General features: G+C 41.9%; 1 protein-coding gene across 2 annotated transcripts in view; it reads right to left on the reverse strand.

Annotated features, from left to right (window-relative positions):
- Nucleotides 1-20,731, reverse strand: part of TTBK2 (tau tubulin kinase 2) — a 646,589-nt gene that overhangs the window by 127,966 nt on the left and 497,892 nt on the right. The window contains exons 13-15 of one of the 2 annotated variants that reach the window (XM_086937100.1): nt 19,189-19,400; nt 14,612-15,221; nt 7,681-7,935 (exon numbers count right to left, since the gene is read on the reverse strand). In XM_086937100.1, the coding sequence (XP_086793226.1) occupies nt 7,681-7,935; nt 14,612-15,221; nt 19,189-19,400 (1,077 nt within the window). The remainder of the gene's footprint in view (nt 1-7,680; nt 7,936-14,611; nt 15,222-19,188; nt 19,401-20,731) is intronic. The other variant, XM_086937102.1, reaches the window with a different exon arrangement.

Below are 20,731 nucleotides of genomic sequence, written 5' to 3' on the forward strand. Positions count from 1 at the left end.
CAAGTCCACTTCAACAAACCACTCATCATCAGCTGAAGAAGCATGGAATAACTGAAGAGCTCTGCCATATAAGGCTGGCCATTGAAGGACTCCAATTTAGTCCACCACTGACAGTCCCAACTAACTACATACTATGACTGCTTCTTGACTTAACTCAATGACAATCATATACAAGATGACTGTAACAAAGTCCACCTTGGTAGATCTCCTGACCACATCTCACTCCAATCTATGCTTTCTCACTACCATAAACAAAATTACCAGAACTGACAACCCAGTTCAGTAACCAGCTTAGTGAGCCACGGTCATATGTAATACCATAAATGGACCTGCAATGCTCATCACGCTGCCAGCGTACTAAAAAACAAAAGCTGTGCGTTTCTCTTACACACTACTTCCTCCATCTTACTGCTAAGGGCTGCATGCCATAGCACAACAGCCGCACTTCCAAAGACTAAACCCATCCAAACTTTGTACACAGTGTACCATGCTACCCATGTTGGCAAGCGCCTCAGCACACAACACAGGGGTATGTAGGTGGTGTATATATGGACGTGTAACTCAGGGAGCACCGTTGTGATATATGAAGCGCAGCATAGTATCAGTTACTCTGGCATCTGACAGTGTGCCCTGTTGGCTAGCTGTGTTTATCATGTGCACTGCGCCACTAGGAACAAACCCCCGCTGCTTCAGCCAGGCAAAAAAATACCACCATTCAAAGTGCTACTAAGCTCAAAAGGCATGACTAGCTGAAAAGTACCACAACTTATATGAGCCCGCTCCAGCACTGCTGCCCTGTTACAGAAAGGGATGCCCGCAGGTGCAGTCTGTCACATGAGCAAAAGAACATGCAAGCTGTTGGTGTGTTTGTAAAATAAAAGCTGGCTCCATATGTCCTTTCTTTACTGGAGTTGTCTGAAGAGACTGGCGGATGGTACCACTATATTTAATACCCAGCACTTAGCCTAGCCCTAGCTCCTGGTAGGCTCAAGATGCCACTGCTACTTTGGTGGGAGTTATGTAGCTAGCCAGCCACCATTGGGCAATCTGTATGAGTTGTTTCAGCCCTTGCTGCCATACAAATGAGCAATGAGAAGAGCCATAGAGAGTAAACACCACACTGCCCTAAGTCTTTGATACAGCTGCCCCCAGGCAGGCTGTGCCAGTGTTCAGGCAAAGCGCTTGAGGAATGGCATGGCATGGACTCATCGCAAGCTGAGAATTTTTTTTCCTGTACACAGGCACGTAAATGAGCGAACATGAAATGGGCACTGGCAAAATGTTGCCACTCACAATTGGGGGATGGGGTGGTGGGGAGGGGGAGGGGAGGTGTCAGCCTTATCCTATATGTTGTGGTGAACGGAAACAAAATTTCAATGCCACTACAGACTAATGGATGAAGAGGGTTGACTGAAAGACCTCTAAGCATGTATGTGTTTGCATGTATTTTTAAAAATGTGTTTAGAAAAAAAAATGGGAGACCAAAAACTCAATCACAGAGACCTTTTTCAATGCTTTCAAGACCCAGCATGATCAACTGTTTAGAACAGACAAAGGTAGACCCGCTTTCAAATCTAAATTTCTTTAAAAATCGCCTGCTAATTGGAGAGGTTACTGATAAATGTTTACATTCATTCCGTTTGAATCTGCTAAATAGAGTTGCATGCAAGAATTGTTGTTTAGCTCTGTCAGTGTACAGTAGAGATGGAAATTATATTATAAAGCTGTTAAATTTTCAGTTTTCTTTAGTGTTCATGTCTACAGCTGAGCACATGCTGAATGCTCCCATCTATGTTTTTGATGACCTATTTAAAGGACTGCTTCCCCTTGGTTATTTACATATTATTGTAATCCCTACACCCCCACAATACTAAAATGATACATTTTACTGGCTCCTGGCTGGTAGATATATACTCAGGAGACTCATCATCAAGTGCAGAGACAAGTCTCAGTACAATATCAACCCCCATATTACACAGTCTTGCTCTCACAGCAGTTGCCTGTGAAGATCACAGAATACTAATAAAGGACTAGTGAGCTCCTACACCATACAGTATGATTCAGCGCTAGGAGGTACCCTGTGGTTCGGACAGCGGTAGAATCCTTTGTCTTCTTGTGCAGCCAGGTACATATATGGAATCCCTGAAAACAGTCTTTCCCTTTCCCAATCTTCTTTGCTGAAAGTGCTTTCAGTCTGTGGAATCCATGACCGTTTACTGCGTAGCACTTAGGGCCTCATTATCATGTCGGACAGTCGGACCGCTGCAGCTACTGCAGCGGTTGGGAGACCACCTGACTAGCATGCAGTGGTCCAACCGCCGTATTTCAAAGTGACCACCTGGCTGGCGGTTAGTAAGTCATTGGAACCATAGGGAGGGCATGCTGCAGCCCTGGAAAAGGGTCGCAGCACATGTCGCCTCATGCAGCATCTCCTGCACATCTGTGAACCGTGTGAAATGCACCATGTTGTGCACGGCACCCTGAGGTAAGTGGGGGCACTACATGTGGCCCCAGGGACACTTTTCATTGGCCTACGTCAGCCTGGGGCCCTGTTTGGGACCCCCAAACTCTGCCAACTTTTTCATGGCAAGGTTCACGCCATGAAAAGGCTGTCCGAAAAGAATATTTTAATCCCGACAGCGGTAACTTCCTCGGTACCGCCGCCATTCTGCGACGCTTCTCCGGCCGCTGCACCGTTGGGATCTAAGATAGTGGTGGTGTTGCGCCAGACAGCTGTGGGTCCGACCATCAGTATTATAATACGGAGGTCAGACTGAAGGGCTGTCAGCGCTTGGACCACCACCAATGGGCTGTCGGTGGTCCGACCGCTGACATCGCAATCATGCTCTTAGTGTTAGACATTGCCGTCTCAAAAACATATTTAAATTTTTTTTTTTATACCTGTTACCCTTACCTAGTCGAAGCATACTACAAATCGGGAAAGTAGTAGCATGTACACAAGTAACAAGATACTTACAATGTAGTTAAACCAGGAGGATATTTAGTGCTTAACAATGTATGTGAAGATAGCAGTAAATGTAGTCAGCTTGGTACTATGAAATACAAAACAGTACAGAAGGAGGGAAAATTAAACTGACCGTGTTATGGATGACATTTCAACCGCTTGCTTGAAATAGACTCAAACCAGAAACAGCTTCAGGTCAAATCAGAAACATCTTTAGGCCAAATCATAAACATCCTAATTATTTAACAATCAGAGAAAGCAATATTTATGTGTACTAGTCATCTTAGAACTATGAATTACAAAACAGTACAGTAGGAGAGAAATTAAACTGACAGTGTTACAAAAAATATTTCAACCGCAATGAACAAGTACTTGCAATGGAATAAAACCAGAAACATCTTTAGGTCAAATCAGAAATATGTTCAGTATTTAACTACCCGGGAAAAACACTGTTTATGTGTAGTAGTCAGGTTGGTACTGTGAACTACAAAACAGCACAGCAGGAGGTAAAATAAATCAGACACTGGTACACACAGCATTTCAGCTTCTATGAACAAGTACAGGCAAAGTCATACACTCAGAAGAAAAAAAAGTTACTTACCTGTAATTTCGGTTCTCCAATGTTGGGATTTTTCATAGATTCACATGCTTGAATCATCCCCGTCTTCGAGCTGGGAGTCCCATGGTAACCTCTCAATAGCAGTTCTATGTTAATGTAATCCTAGGGCTCAAACACAGACTGTTTAGTAGCCTAGACAGATCATTCAAAAATAACCAAACTTCAACCAATCAGATAATCAGACTCATGACAACACCCTGAGACCATATACTTCCTTAAATGTGGTCAGGCACCACAGCAGAACCTACAGCTCACATCCTGAGACAGAACAAATGAGTCACCTCTGCCAACAATTTCATGCCAGGTAATTAGAAGCTACTACTGTCACCTAGCAGTGGTTAGTATGGTGAGACCGAAGGGATTTCAACCTCAGGTCTCGGCCCTTTTTCAGTTGCCTCACCTGGGAACCATCCAGTGAGCCACTGCAACTGAGCTGGTAAGTTAACAAATCTAAGGATCCAGTGCATCCCAACCCACCCTCAGCAAACAGCAAGCCTTTCTTGGATTAAGAGATGTGCAGAGAAACACTGTTTAGAGTCAAGTGTAGGCAACTACACGCCCCTATGATGAGGTGCATGTCCAGATCATATGTAAAACCCTGCTTGTTCCTCTAGGCATCTCTAAGCATCTCAGGCATTCTCCTGCACAAACCTGGAAAATCATGCTTAATTTTACTAAGGTCAAGGAGAGTCAGTGTAGGCAGTATAACTGCAGTAGATTGTACCTGGCATTGCTGGGTATTTGTTTGACTTCGGGGCAGGCTTTCTCCCATTCCCTGTCAGTGGGACAGTCTGATTGCCATTGATCTTTGGCAGTCAGGGATTCCCCCATTTTCTTTCTTTTAAGGCTCTCCATACAACATGGCCATCAGTTTGCTTCCGCTGCTGGTTATCAGCATTGCCATCAGAGCTAGAATTCCCCCCCCGCCCCCCCCCCCCCGCAGCAGTGGAGAAAGTGGTTCAGATTTCCCTAGCATCTGTGGTAAGTGTTACAAACTGTAAGAATTGTCAAGGACGGACTCCAAATCTTTCTTGAATTTCCATAAAGTTAATGAATATGACATTAAGGTACAGCTCTACACTTGTTTTACACCTTTGTTTCATCCTCTTGACTACTGTCATATACTATTTATTCATCTTGATTGCCTGGAGCCACCACAACTGCATTGCCAAAGCAAAGGGAGGTTGTTCCAAACTGTTTTGTTGCCCTTTCCCCTTATTGTCGCTATTTGTTGAGTAACAGGGAATTTCCGCCATGGTGTTATTTCCTGAAAAGAGTGATATAGTTCTTCAAACACAATCTGCATAACCTCTTCCACTTGAAGTCAGATGGGAGAGACATTGGCATCCTTTAAAACGCCCAGTACTCCTGTGGCAGTTTTGGATGCGAATACCTGAGGCTTTCTAAGGATCTTGGCAGGTAAGTTCAAGGATGATATCCTGTGGTAGAAAAACTGACCCTGAAGAGGCAATGCAGTCTGCAATGCTGCTTCTTAAGTGGTCTCTTCAACATGTGGACCACCACTATTGTGGCAACTCGGGCGCTAATGGGATCATCTTGCATTTGGAGCGCTTCTTCTTAATAAAGAATGTTAGGAGTGGTACAAGGAAAAGGGTAGCAAAATCTCACTGACCATTTGGTCACATTGCCACTAGCCTTGTCCCAGATTTGAGGGACCTAGATGCAAATTTGAGTCATTTGTTATTGAGAGCGAATATCCACATCTGTGAACTATATTTTGCAGAACTTTGGCATTTAGAATATTGTTCTTTTGATAAACTCTTACTTATTGTGTCTGTCTCAATACTGTCTACATCTAGTAGGTGGATTGCAATGAACTTGAGGCATTGCACAAGTATCCAGGATCAAATTATCTGTATGGCGCGCAAACAAACAAGCACTCACATTGGTATTGTGTCTTCTGTTTGAATCATGATGGATGCTTTCTTGATTGATGGGTAAAAGGACTTTTTGGCCAAATGCACCACTCTTGAGTTCCAACAAATGTATGTGCACAAAACTTGTATCTGGAGCTGTCAAATAAAGTCAAGGGTCTATTACGATGATCTGTGATCAATTCTGATGGAAGATGACCCCCATCATGAGATTTTCTACTGATATCACCAGACAAATAAGTGATGTGTTCAGGGGACAGAGATGAGCGGTCTTCTCAGTTTCCCGAGAACTTACTCTACTGGTCCTTAGAGACTGCAGAACAGCTTGTGTCCAAATTGGTGTTGAGAACAATTGTTAGAAGGCATGTTGTCTGAAGAACTTGATCGGTTAGGTAAACCGAAGACAACCACAGCTTGGAAATAATTTTCAATTCAGAGGAGGGAAAATGACTGCAAGAGAAAGAACGATTTCCAGTGCAACTAGGGTAGACTTGGGACGATTGATCTAGAACCCTAGACTTCCTTGGGTAGAGTCTATCTCTTGAAAATCCTATGGTACCATTTGGAAATAGGATAAATATATCAGTCAACCACCAGTAGGTGACAGATTAATATTCTTTGTCTTTTTAGATGTGCTTACTCACTGCGATGCACTTGAAGGTGCATGGATTTTAGACAGAATAGACGTACCCTGCTCTGGCGATAGCTTTGGCCAGGAGGAATACCAGGAAATTGCAGTGCATCTTTGCAACTGTAGATGAAAGTACAAATCTTGGCAATCAGTTGTGGCTGTTCAGTAGTCCTGCAGGAGCAGATGCCTAATATTCACAATTTGAATGCAGCATCCATTTGCTTTCTGGGCTTGAACTCCTGCTTCAGGCATTCCTTTCATACCAGAAAGTAAAGGAATAGATTCCTTTGCATTTCTGGCATGGAGGAGGTGCCTGCACCACCTACTTCTATAGTATAAAATGCAATTCAATTCATAGAAAATTAGGCTAGTTTTTCAGTGGAATTTCAGGAAATGCCTTTAGACTTGGACTATGTTTTACTCTTAAAATTGAGATGAGTTTATGGCAGGGTAGTTTCAGAATTCATACCACTTTGATGTTAATGATTTTAGAAAAAAAAGTTATTATAAAAAAAGAGACCGTCTCCTACCCCACCAGTCTCACTCTTTGTCCTCCTCAATTAATCCTGCACTTTGTCAATTGGCTGTTAACATGCTGCCTACCTCATTTTGAAAAAAAAAGGGGCAAGATGGCTTTCTAATCCGTCTTCTTTTTCCATTGGCATGGCTAGTGTTTGGTGTGAATAACAATAGTAAAGTATCTCATCATATGCTATTCCCAAAAGAGGCCACTGATCCTTTTATAATGTTTGTGTCTGAATGATCTTTTTTTCATACAGAAATATGTCGAAAGTATATTACTATCACTCTCTAACATTGGTTAAAAGTAGAAAACATGTCAGTGCAAGCGTCTCTATACCACGTTCATTCACATATTACACAATGGTGTGTATTCAGCACATCAGTGCTTGTTGTCCAGAAAAATAGAGCTTGCAAGTGTATCTAGGCTGCAGGTTGATCCAGTCTTCAGTACTCAGTGGCTTTTGCCATGGTTGCCTTACAAGAGTTAGTGAACGTCTGCGGCTCTAAGCTGATACAAAGCGCCTTCTTTATGATAGTGAGAAAATGTTTTGAAAAATACCTGATGAGCGGAGTTTATTTGGGCAAGGATAAACCTTAACACCACAACTACTATTGAAAAAGTCAGTTGTGAAGGAAAAGCTCGTAGTGATAAAAAAAGAAACACAATACAATCGTTCATACAAAAAAAATTAAGTACAAGATGTCAAAAAATCCAAGTATGTCAGCTGACAGTCTAATGATGGGAGCAATACAAGTCAAGAAAGGCACCATTCTGGCACTTAAAATGAACGGAGGGAAGACTAGAAGACGCTCTGTTTTGATGTTTAGAATGAGAAACAACATCTAGAAGTTGCAGAGAAATGTTATTTAATAACTGCTACCCGCCTCCATATATCAACTATGATCTGTACATGCTGATCATTTAGGAATGTATTTAATTATTTCTCACAAAAAAACGTTTACACCATCACGTCAACAACTTAACACCTTTGTCAAAGACACACACCCACAAACTTGTCACGGCTGAGGACGACACACATGTATTCACCTTCTGCAGTTGTGCTTTTGATATGCGAATGACAGGGGGAAACTTGCTGCCACCAGGAATGACAGGAAGCTGTCTACGGCCAGTTGAGCGGGTAGAGGAGGACAGACTCTCAGCTGATTGACTCTTGGGGCAGCCAGTCTCCTTCTTTTGCAGGGGATCCGAGTGACTACATAGAAAGGCTAAAGGGCTCTGGGTTCGGATGATGGGACTTGGAAGTCTTGAGGTATAGGAATGCGGCTTGGGAGGTGTGTTGAGCTGTGAGAAGAACATGATGGGGTGGGGGGAGAAAAAAACATTTTTGGTTTACTTCAAAATTGAATGTCCTGTTTGGGGAACAAAGTTTTTCATTTATTTTCCATGCCTGTTTTCATTCATCTGCAATTTAGCATACATTCGTCCCAGGTTCAAAAATTGCAACAGTCTAAACAGGTGCTACACACGTTTCACATTGCTCACACTCGTCTATTAAAAAAAAAACAATCTTTGTGCTTTTCACGGTTTTCAATTTGCTAGGAGGCATACTGGATACAATCTTGGCCAAGATTTTAGGTCTCACATCACTGTTTCTCCTTTAGTTTTATTTTAGTTCCAGATGCTACAAAGATACTTTTGAGCCTGGATGGTAACAGCAGCAATCAGGATAAGCACACTGAGAAGGATGCAGGCACACTTAAGAAGTTCTCTGAAACATAGAAGAACTTTGTAGACTGAAGTCTGTGCATGAAGAAGTCTCATCAGTTTACAGAAATACCAAATTGTTACCTGAACAGGACTCCAAGTTTGGACGCCTACTGAGATGAATGAGTGGGTGGTGGACTTGAAACCCAATCAAGCACATTTGTCTGGATATGGTGGTGGGGTTTAAAAATATATAAATTTCAATTAGAATCTGACTGAAAGAGAACCTAGCACTTGTCGTGGGATGCTGTAACGTTAAATCTCAAGAGCAGTCATTGACTTAAGCGCAAACTATCTATAGTTCAGTGTTTTTGACCTGCATCGAATGACTGGCTATGGCCAAATTTGGAGCAAACCAAGAAAACCAGTACAAAGTGCCTAATCACCACTGTGGACATGTTTAAGGTAGCAGTGAGGTGAAGGCAACAGACAGGCAGCATCCGGAGAAAGAGGGAGCTGAAACAAAGACTAATTCTGTTGTGGATTCAACTTTTAATTGTTTTAAAGGTAAGTGCAACCCGTTTTGCTCCATTCACTAGTCTATATCATCATTTAAATTAAATATATTAATTTCATCTTGTCCTAAAGCACAATGCCACATGGCAGTTCTTAAAAATAAAATTGAACAAAAAAGACTGGAAGGATTCTGTTTTGCATCTAGTCACTAGATTGGGTAATGTAATGCAGGTGTGCGTAGACGTTCATGCAGGCTTACACACTTCCAAAGAAATTTTTACTGCTGGAGGGAACATGTGAAGTAGGGTTTAGGTAGCATGCTCCTTTGCAAGGCTGCAGCATCAACTGACACAATTTACCATCATCTAGAGACATTATCCGTATGTATTCCAATTAGCTCTATATTTGATTTTCATCGCACAGTCAAACATATCCACAAGCATTTTCATATCATGTACAGTGAAGAAAAGAAATAATTTCCCAATGAGAAAATCTCCAGTATCATACATCATTGTCGAAGTATATGCCTTATTTTGAGCTATTTATCCAGAAAAAAAGGAAAACGTAATAGTAACAAACTTCACACGAAAGCAAATAACATGTAACAATGTAAGGTAATTCAGGAGAGAATATATGTCAATTACAGGAACATCTGACTCAATTTGTTGGTCCTATTGTACTGCCGAAGCAGCATTCAAATCCAGGCTTGAGAGGGGTATTAAATCCTCAGAACAATTCCATCTTTTCAATCTGCAGCAACATAAGTATTTTTATATTAAACCAAGTCTCAAGACAGAGCTGATGATCCAGGCTTCAAGTGGGACTTTCATCAGATTTAGCATCCAGTTTAACCATAATGGCCTCCCAGTCTCCATGCGGTATAGACCTTTCAATCACCCTCTGCTGAGACATAATTTCTGTAATCTTCTATTTGTTTCAGATGTGCACAACTCACACCAATGCCTACACATCTGGAGCGGACATAGCTTTCCACCTCATTGTAGTCGTTCACCTTGTGAAAATCAATGCCAAGTTAATAAACGTAAAAATGTTTTCACTGGTCCTGATCCTTTTACCCAACAAGCAGAAATCAGGAGTCACCCTCAAATGTGTACTCAGAAGGACCCGCACCCAAAACTGTTGAATAACTCCACATTCGCATTAAAATTAGCCTAGGGCATCCAACGTTGCTGTCAATGGTCGGAGGCTCCTGGGCATTTCCTGACTATTCTGACAGAAGCCAAGTAAGTCTGGTTTAGATAATTAATGTGTGCTTTCTTGAGCTGTTGATTCTAATTGATTATCTTAACTTATTCGAGCATCCCGTACCATTCTTTATTGGAGGCAAGTCTCCCATTTTCTCTTCACATCCTGTTAATTCAGAATAAAACCCCAGTACCAGCATTATATACAATGCCAACACTGCTCTCCTACCCAACCCGTTACTAAGCAACATCAGGGCATCATTCCTTTACGGATCATCCACTCGCTTGCCTCCAAGCTATTCGCACAACACTCGTCCCAGCACCTAGGCTACCTGAAGCGTTTCAAGGAGCAAAGTGCCCCATCTTTCTTTCACAAGGAGGGTAACCCAATAGCCAACTAAGAGCTTGAATATCAACCTAACTGAAGGTAATATGCCAACAAGAGGATCTTATTGAAAGATTAAAAAAAGTAAATCTAGATCGTATGCCCCAGAATGGTGACAGTATAGAATGAAACAAGAGGCAGAAGTGTCATGCGACTGATAATATGAGTTAATCAGGGAAAAGGAATATGCAACATTTGATTTAACAAAATTATATATATATACAGATCCTTCATCTTCAAGTATATATATATATATATATATATATATATATATATATATATATATATATATATATATATATATATATCTCCAAGCTCCCGAAAATCCTAAGAATACCCAGCCGGGTTCCAGGAAGAAAAAGCACTCACAGGCACGGCTCAGTTCGTTTCACAGGGCAGCTTATTAAAGACAGACGCGTTTCGGGAGAGCCCTCCCTTTCTCAATGTATTTCATCTGACAAGACGTGCGCAGCGCCATTATGAGTGTTTTCAAAACATTACAAAAACAAACAAAAGACTGATTCTTGTTTGCAGCACGGGGCGCCATCTTGAAATGTATAAATTTAACATATATTACACTTGATTACTAGTAAGTGTACCACATCCAAATACTGCCGTATATCGGCTACCTTGGTGTCTTAAAAGTAAAACCAAGTACTGTATAAATATAGTACATTGCATAGTGTCAGCGAGGGACGCATTTGCACCCAACTTTACCGTAAGCCGACGGCCGGCAATAGCGTTTTACACGCTTCCAGCGGCCATCCTCGTAAATTGATTATTAATATCCCATACTGGGAGTTTTTGCGGTTAAAGCGCAATTACAGCCACAACACTTACTTCGAGAAAGCAGCTGGTGAATGCATGGAACGATTTCTAACAAGAGGTTACAGCTCTTACCTTTTGCAAGACACCCTTAATAGGGTTAGGAGCATACCACGTGCTAGTCTCTTTGCCAAGAAGAAAGGCCCAGATACTGAAGGCAAATTTCGCATTATAACACCATATGCTGCTGACTCGTTCAAACTGCGATCTGTTCTGTCCAAACATTGGCACATCTTAAAATCGGATCAGATCGTAGGGCCTGATATTCCTAACACTCCACGTATCACATTCAGAAAGGCCAGATCTCTTAGAGATCAAATAGTTCAGAGCTACCTACCATCCATGAAGAAACCATTAGGAACCTTGAAAGATACCAAAGCATTTTTCCCTTGTGGAAAATGTAAAGCCTGTGCTTCAAGTAAAAGGACATTAACATACCAAGTCCCGGGTAAAAAGGATGGGAGGAAAATAACAAAGTTTATGTCATGTCATTCTGACTTTGTTGTCTATTGCCTAATGTGTCCCTGTCTGTTACGGTACGTTGGGAGTACCATTAATCCTGTTAAGTTGAGAATATTAGAACACATGCGGGCCATTGTGAATAAGGACTTTACGTATCCCGTGGCCCGGCATTTCTCCTTAAAACATAACAGCGATAGGAACCTTCTCAGATATTTTTGTTTGGACCAAGTCGAAGAGAATCCTAGAGGGGGCAATAGATTGCTCACACTCAGGAGACTTGAGTCCCGGTTCATCATTGATCTGGAGACTAAAGCACCTGGAGGCTTAAATATGGGAGAGGAACTGGCCTCTCATTTGGGTTAGCTGTGTGTATTATTGTGCTATGAGTTCTGTTTAGTTGAATACTGAGTTTCCAACTTCGACTTTACAGTTTGATTATTGGTGCAATACTTTCTGGAATTGTTCTGAGTGTTTTTGTTTGTTGTTTTCTGTTGTGTGATGGATGTTTTCATCACCACTGAGACTGAACTAGATGACTTGTTTTAGTTTTTGACCACATCGAATGTTTTGGCAGTCAGCACTGGGGCTGCAATTGCCGATCCACGGCAAGATTATGTCCGACCTGATCACATTTTAGTTTTGTGTTTATGTCGCAGGTTGGGTAATTCCCAACTGCATTTTGCTGTCTTAGCCATGCAATGTACTATATTTATACAGTACTTGGTTTTACTTTTAAGACACCAAGGTAGCCGATATACGGCAGTATTTGGATGTGGTACACTTACTAGTAATCAAGTGTAATATATGTTAAAGTTATACATTTCAAGATGGCGCCCCGTGCTCCAAACAAGAATCAGTCCTTTGTTTGTTTTTGTAATGTTTTGAAAACACTCATAATGGCGCTGCACACGTCTTGTCAGATGAAATACATTGAGAAAGGGAGGGCTCTCCCGAAACGCATCTGTCTTTAATAAACTGCCCTGTGAAACGAACTGAGCCGTGCCTGTGAGTGCTTTTTCTTCCTGGAACCCGGCTGGGTATTCTTAGGATTTTCGGGAGCTTGGATATTTCTCCGCGAGCACCATCGCGGCAGACAGCACCCGCTACTTTGGAGTGACTCGTGTTTTGTTGGTGCAACACGGAGCGGATAATATATATATATATATATATATATATATATATATATATATATATTAGAAATACGATACATGAGATATAAACCTTGCATACATCACGTAACCCTTCAGTAGAATTGCTTAACTGTAGGAGTGTTCGAAAGATGGGGAATATGATATGATATAAAGGACGGAGCAGAACCGGAGCGCTCACCATCAATTCCACAGCAGACATAGCTTTGTCTGAAATTACGTCCCCATCACTTAAAGTGAAAACCCCCCAGGACAACTGGTTGAGCGACTTGAATTTAGAATATATATTAAAGCTATCATTTAAGCTTAAAACTAGAATGCACAATCAGAAGCCTCCATCATCGCCGTTAAGGGTTTTTTCAAAACAATGCTAAGAGTCATTTTGAAACCCCGCATCTCCAGACACAGAAGTAACTAGCAAGGGTTGTTAATGCCTTCCACCAACAGACAACTCAGGGAACTGCCTAATCATACTTGCCTTAGAACTAGCCCTAGCCTCAATGCAACACATGTACACTGGTTTCTGAAACATAGAAAGGGTGGGAAATAGATGACTTTTTAAATTTTAGCACAGGTGAGTTGTACTTCTTAGAAATCAAACTATCTCACCGGGAAGAACAGTGTCTTTGACTCCTGAGCAGGAATTACGTAAAAACACATAGGGTTCTTTAATTATGACATTATTATTTCAAGTTGAATCAGTATAGTAAAATCCAATTTCAGAAGCGATATCAGAAGCAGGAAAAAAACATACCATACAAAAGGCCAACAATTAAAATGAGTAAAGAAAAAACCCCACAAAGAATAACATGTAAAACAGAAAATGGTTGAGCAAACAAGTTCACAATGGAAGGATTGGGAACCTGAACATCATCTCTGAAAAATATTTTTAAAAACGTGCTAAAAACTGCCCATAGTGGAGAAAAAATGAATTTCCAAAGTCATACTTTAATAGCAATGGAAAGAGACCAGATAACCCACCTTTTGGGGCATTTCACATGCACATGATGTGAAAGTTAACAATGAACACTCCACAAAAGGATTTCATTTATTACAGTTTCCTCAGATAAGTACTTATTTAAGCAAATGGCGCTTTGACACTGAGAAAACATGGTGTATATGCACAATGTGGAAGTGGAAGCTAACAGGAGTCACAATGAAGATTGATCCAATAAGTCTGAGCAGAAGAAAAATGCCCATTACAGACTCAACAACTTGAAGTTGAGCAAGTACAGCATATTGCAGACCACCACAAATAAAGGATGATTCATCACAGAAATAAATAACTACACATTTCAACAAAAGAATAGAGGCAAGGACCTCACACATCAACAATCAGCAGTATAGAGGATTTATCTATCATGCATACACTAGTTCGGTGCCCTGCCTCGACAGAGTGAAATATAGTTATTTATCATTCTGCTGCATATACAGCTTCCAGTCACATTGCACCTTAGTGAAAAGTCTCAAAAGTAAAGGGATGGCATAAATCAAAGAAAGAATGTGCTGCTGATTTACCTTACCACATCTTATGACTGCATACTTAGCTTCCAAGATATTCAATTCAGAATGTGTATTAAACTTCATTTAAAAGCCAACCTCCTGCCTTTATTGTTTATCCAGTTTAGAACAGTCATTCAAAATGTTATTCTCAATCCATTAAAAAAATCCCAGCTTGATATCTTTAGCCTTACATTTGCTACCAGGTTTGTCAAAGCATCCTAAGCTCCCCACAAAAATATACATGGATATACTAATAACAACTGCCTTACCGGTGTGAAGGCTCCTTCTGCTTGTGCCTCCATTGTACTAGTTGGTGTGGTTGCAGGTAGCTGTCCAGCAGCTCCAGCTATGGGGTCCAATCTGCCTGTACTGGGCTCAGAAACAACTTGACACCGAACACCAATTTCTAAAATGGCTCCAGACTGGTCCTTCACATGCGGCCCACTATTTGTCCACGTGTTCAGTCTACATTGCTCTTGTGGAGACTCTTCCAACCCTTGCAAGACCTCTGGCTCCTCCTCAGACGGGCTTCCAGTTAATTTTTGGCCTTGAATGCCACTGCTTCTGAAATCCTTCAAGTCATGTTCCTTATCCACGACGACCCACTCCTTAGAATCAACTTCTTGTCGACTAGAGCCCAAGTTAACCGCCACAAATCCATTGCTAACCACAACATCAGCATGCTCCGGAGAGCTAACGGAGCCAGGTTTGGATCCTTCTGGGGGATATTCCTCATCATAATGCCAATTGTGGTCAGTTGCGGGGAGAGCAGAAACAGGAGCCCCAGTTTTCTGTGGATGCGAAGGGAAAGCTGGGCCAGCAGCAACAAAAGCAGCAGCAACAGCTTCTTTCTCAAGACCCTTGTGAATCCTCTCCAGGCTAAACAAATCAGGAAAACAGAGCAGCGATTACACAAAGGCATTATTCTGTCACAAAGTCTAAGATCAGAACACAATCAAATAAGACTCCTGACTCTTGAACTCACTAAAATACTGTGTAGAAAAAGCAGCAGCAGGAAATGCTCAGTTTGGCCAGGATTGATTACATACTCATATTACATACATTTGATTTTCATTAGAGAAAACTACTGTCAGAATATATGAAACACTGAAGATACAACCTTTGATCATTATAGATTACTTCCTGGTTCGAAATAGTCTCTTAGGATAAAAGCATGACCCACTGTCACATTCCTCTTGTGTTTTAATGCAACACTGCAACATTTTGACAGTGTACTAGTTCAACATTTGTATTTTACTAATATTTACATTTAAAACGCTTGGTAAAACTGAACATGCCCTTCCAAGATCCACTTGACTTGTTGATACTACCAACAGGATAGTATCTTGGAACTTTGGACATGGCTGTCAAAAATGTGACTGCGTTGCGAGTGAGTCAGAGTTTACTAATGAACACATATTTTTCGGATTTGCAATGATGGGTGTAAGGTCGTGAAAGGTCTACAGAAACATAATAAAAAATGACAATGTAATGTTGGCGAGCAATTGTTTTAAAGGTGTAACTTTGTCTCTGAATTCCTTACTTTAAAAGCAACCATTACCTGCTCATCCATCCTCGTCCCATTTTTTTGACTAGTAGAGGTGTCCTCACCTCCAATGACAAAAACCTCCTTTTCCATTCTTCCTCGGAGCCCAAAGGACTGTCCCCACTCGAAGGTCCTCCGGGTTTTTTCTGCTGGTTCTGCCAGAACAGATGGCTTTCTTCACACCGAACTTTGGGGGGAGGGATAGAAGAGTCAAAACAGATTCTACCCTCTGTAGGATTGTCTGGTTTCTTTTTGCAGGGTAGCACTGATGAGCACCGCTGGTGGCCCCAATTCAGGTCCAGGACGGTTCATTTAATGTGCTTGAGTTCCCAGAGGTGCACTATTTTCCCACAATCCCTGAGCTCATCTGTACTGCCTGCGGCCATGCCTGGACAGACACCTGATTGCTTCGCAATACCACATTATAACATGGAATGTGCTAGGTATAGCCACTCGGGCCAAAAGCTACTTCATTTATGCATATCTCAGATGTCGATGTGCCCACATTGCTGTGCTCCAGGAGACTCATCTCACTGCACTTGTACTAAATGGAGAAGGAAGACTTATGGGACCACAGTGTCTGCTTATGCAAGGGGTATTCTCATTAGGATTGTACAAGGGGTCCCCTTTAGTGGACGCAAATGGGAGTTACGTAATACTGGAGGGAAATCTAGAATGGGTACCCGTACCCTGGTGGCTTTGTATGCACCCAACTCCAACAAAGCGGAGTTGCTAGATAGTCCTACCTCAGTGCTCCTTCAAAACCCACTCAGCCCGGGGATTTGTGGGGCGGGGAAGAGGTGATGTTAACTGTGTGCCTGATTTACACCTCTACCATGGCGAACTCCCGAAAACACTGAACTACTTAGCCTGGCCGTGGCCCTCTGGAATTTAGGTCTTATGCCCCCTTTCGGTTCTGAACCTGGATAACAAGATTTTGGGTAAAGCTTTTGCGTAAATCTTGCTTCCAGTCATCCACATGTTTGGTCCCGATGACCAGTATGGTTTTATACCGGGTCGTAGCACGTTTTTCAACATATGTCGATTACTGTGTTTCAAGCACAACACCCCTCCCCCTGATGCATACAATCAAGTGGCTGTATCACTGGACATAGAAAAAGCCTTTGATACTCTGGGGTGGTATATTCTCTTCTCGACTCTCACCGATATGGGGCCGATTCCGATCTCACTCGGAAGGGCTCAGAACGTGATCCCACCGGAAAAAGTACAAGCCGGACGCGTGTTTTCTGTGCCGGACCCCCCCAAGACCCATAGTCGTGCAAGTCAATCACAGCGGGGGAGCCAAGGATCCCCCCTACACATGCATGTACGGTGCGGGTGGCACAGATGCATCCCCACTACAGGGGGCGCCCCTGTGCACAACGTACCTTTTTCGTAAATGGGAGCCTATGTACACATCGTACAACAGGCTCCCATTGACTTCAATGGGGCTCCGAGCGACCCGTGTCGGTCAGCGCTTGTTCGCATCGTACTCGAGCACTCGGAGCCCGAGTCGGTCGGAAAGCCCTCCGGAACCGAGTCGGACGGAGCCTACTCCCAGCGAGATCGGAATCGGCCCCTATGAGGTTTGGACAAGAGTTCTTAAGCTGAGTACGTACTCTATATACGTCCCCAACTGCAAGGGTGAAGACTGGTCTGGGAATATCAGACCGTCTTAGTATCCAACAGGGTACCTGCCAGGGTTGCCAGCTGTCCCCACTCATTTTCGCACTACCAATGGAGCAACCTGCTGGCCGCCTACGGGGTAGTGCACGTATGTGGGAGATCCTCATGTTATTTCGGTATAGGGAAAATAAATATAATAGTTGTAAATGGATTAAACATGGCCCTTCCTCTTAATTCTTTGCCTGCCACAAGAGGAGCTGAAGGCATTATCTCAGAAGGTTAGAACCCTGTGCCAGACAACTTCTCCTCAGAGGATGCAGTTCTTCTAGCATCCTGCACCAAATTCCTGTAGGAAGGTAGAAAGGGGATGCATTCCACTTCTGTGCGTTGCCTACAGAGTTTACATATGTAGTCCTTCCCTTAACCCTCATTCTTTGGATACTGTCCTGCAGCAAGAGGCAGGCACTACTTGGGACTGCCATATATAGAACTTCCAGGTTCTGCCTCCACCATCAATAGGCTTCAACTGCCAAGTGGATCATTGCATTACTCACTTCGCCTCTCAGCTTCCCACCTCCACCTCTATTCATCCTTAAGAGAACACACACACCTTTTGGTTTTGAAGTTAAAATGGTAGGCCTGTTGAAATAGTAGCTCCTCCATGGACTGGCCTCCACCTCTCAACCAGTCGTAGACACACCACTGAAGGGCCACATCCAGAGCTGGTGGAAGCATAAAAGCATTCAGTGGTGAATTATCATGAACTACCCAAGTCCACTGGTGATCATTCAGAGAGTCGCAGAGTGGTCTAGGGGGCTTCAAAGATTTCCTTGCCACACTCCTCCTGAGATCTTTCCTTTCTCACCCGGTGATGTAGTGCGAAATCTACAGTATTGCTTTCTCAGGTATTGTGGTTTCTCCTTTTGATCCTTTGCCGGGGGCTTTCTTAAAGATGCTAATGTACAAAACATATTTTTATGGTGGCTATGACATTGCCCAAGAGGATGAGTGATTTAGTTTCTTTGGTCACCAGTCCTCCTTATTGGCATATCTTTCTGGACCGTTTAGAGTTCAAATTAGGACACGGTGTGTATATCCAAGACAGCTGTGAAATTCCATAGGGAAGAGAATATTGTGCCACGTTCTATTGATCTTTCATCTCCTGGGAAATTTCATCTGCACAGGTGATGTGCACTGCCAGACTCATGATTCATTTCTTCTGGCAGCATCAATGCTGGTTCAAGTGTGTCCTCCAATAGTAAGGACTAAAAGAAGGACAAAATGTTTTGATTCCTCAACACTAATCCCAGTGCTTCAGATCCTATTTACTCTCAGTACTCTAATCATCCTGGACAGGTTGCAGATTTCAAGACAGCTTGTTTCGATTTTGAAGGAAGAGCATGGAACATTCTCTCTTCTTTTTGGACAACCATTGTCTGTCATTGAAAGTGTGGACACATCTAACAGTATGTACTAGGACGATGAGTAAAAACCAGAATAATGAGCTTGCTGATAAATAATCAAACTATTTATATGCAAATCCGAGCTTACACATTCAATATTACTTCTTCTACTAACCACAGTTTGGAATATATTGATGCTAAAGATAATTAGGAGACATACAAAATAGTTAATAAAATGTGTAAAAATAGTTTTGGAATAGGAGCATAGTACCAGTTCTCCAAAAACTTGTCCGTATCTGGCTTTGATTCGAGTGTTAGACGTTTCTCCAGTTCAAAACTGTGGATTGTGCGTAGCTTCCGCAGCAGTGGGACATCTCTATCAGCCTGGAGGGCCTCTGAACGCACATGAATCGGAGAGCCAAGACTTGGCACATTGAGGATGCCATTTGCTGGTCCATTACTATTCTCCTCTTCTGTAGCAGCCTATCAACAGAAAAACAGAAAATATAGATTACTCACAAAACCTCATTATTAAGATTACAATTAGTATTATTACTAGCAAGGTCTGTCGGTTAGAAGTAATCTTTCTCTCAAGTACCATTCTCCCTGGATACATATTGATCTGAGAAAACTAATACTCTTTTGTAAATGACTACAAAAAGCAAAACAATACTGAACATGGGCACACATTTTTCAGCACTATAAACTGTGTTTTACATGCCTTTAATGGGTTCAACTCACAAAATCGATGCCTTTCATTTGCATTGATTTACACCTTTGGAGGCACTCGGAATCAGTATATTATATATATATATATATATATTTACACACACAAATTATGGATTTCAATGCCTATACATGATCGACTATGCATATTCTAGTAGAGTTTCACAATGGGAGGCATGTGGAAAAGTATAATTTATCTGAATGGTTTTCCCTTTGGGTAAAGCATTGTTTATCATGGAAAAATATATCTTCCTCAGCCCCAATGCTTTTGAAAAGTATTCCATGGTGGAAAACATCTCTGAACAGTCAAAAGAGTGTTAGGTTGGGAAAATTCAAACACTTCTGGTTGGAAATTCAACTATAAAACCTCTCTTAAGCTCCTTCTTGGACGTTAAACTGCACACAGGTGTAAATGTGATCCGTGGGTAGAAATCTCAATTAACCTTAATTATGTAGCCCACATTTTGGTGCACACAAACACGTGCATTAGGTTTGTAAACTGGGTCCATTGCTGTGCAACTCACTCTCCTGTTTCCTCAAGAACTGATAATGTGAGCCCACAATCAGAAGAGATGGTAAAGGTTGCAGCACTCAGCTGTGAAAATAATAGATTTAGGAAATTTCCCAAAAGTTTTTCATTCCCAGGTTTTGATAGCGTGAAATCCACCTCGATGCAGACCAGCATATAGAGACGATACTTTCAGTGTGGTAAGCCACAGGAGTGTACTCATCAATAGAAGCAAGTTGACAATGCTTTGCTGGTAATCATTTTAATTATTTCTTTCCGTCCTTTACCATCTCCAATTAGCTCATCACCTTCACTATAAGATTCCAGGAAGTGCCCAGCCTTAAAAGCGCCGCTTAGAAACATTGTACAACATCTACAATTAAGTGGTGGTAATAGCGACATTTGCGCTGTAAGAGACTTAAAGTGAGTTAGTGCTACATGAGCAACAAGTTATTATCATGTGAAAAACCAAGTCAAGGATAAAGTAGACAAAAAAAGTGTCTTTATAACAAGTTCCATTTAAAAACGTTCTGTTGGGCAATTTTGAGAAAACATGGCCACCACTTCCAGAACTTTATGG

The sequence above is a fragment of the Lissotriton vulgaris genome, chromosome 9, assembly GCF_964263255.1.
Source record: "Lissotriton vulgaris chromosome 9, aLisVul1.2, whole genome shotgun sequence".
NCBI classification, from domain to species: Eukaryota; Metazoa; Chordata; class Amphibia; order Caudata; family Salamandridae; genus Lissotriton; species Lissotriton vulgaris.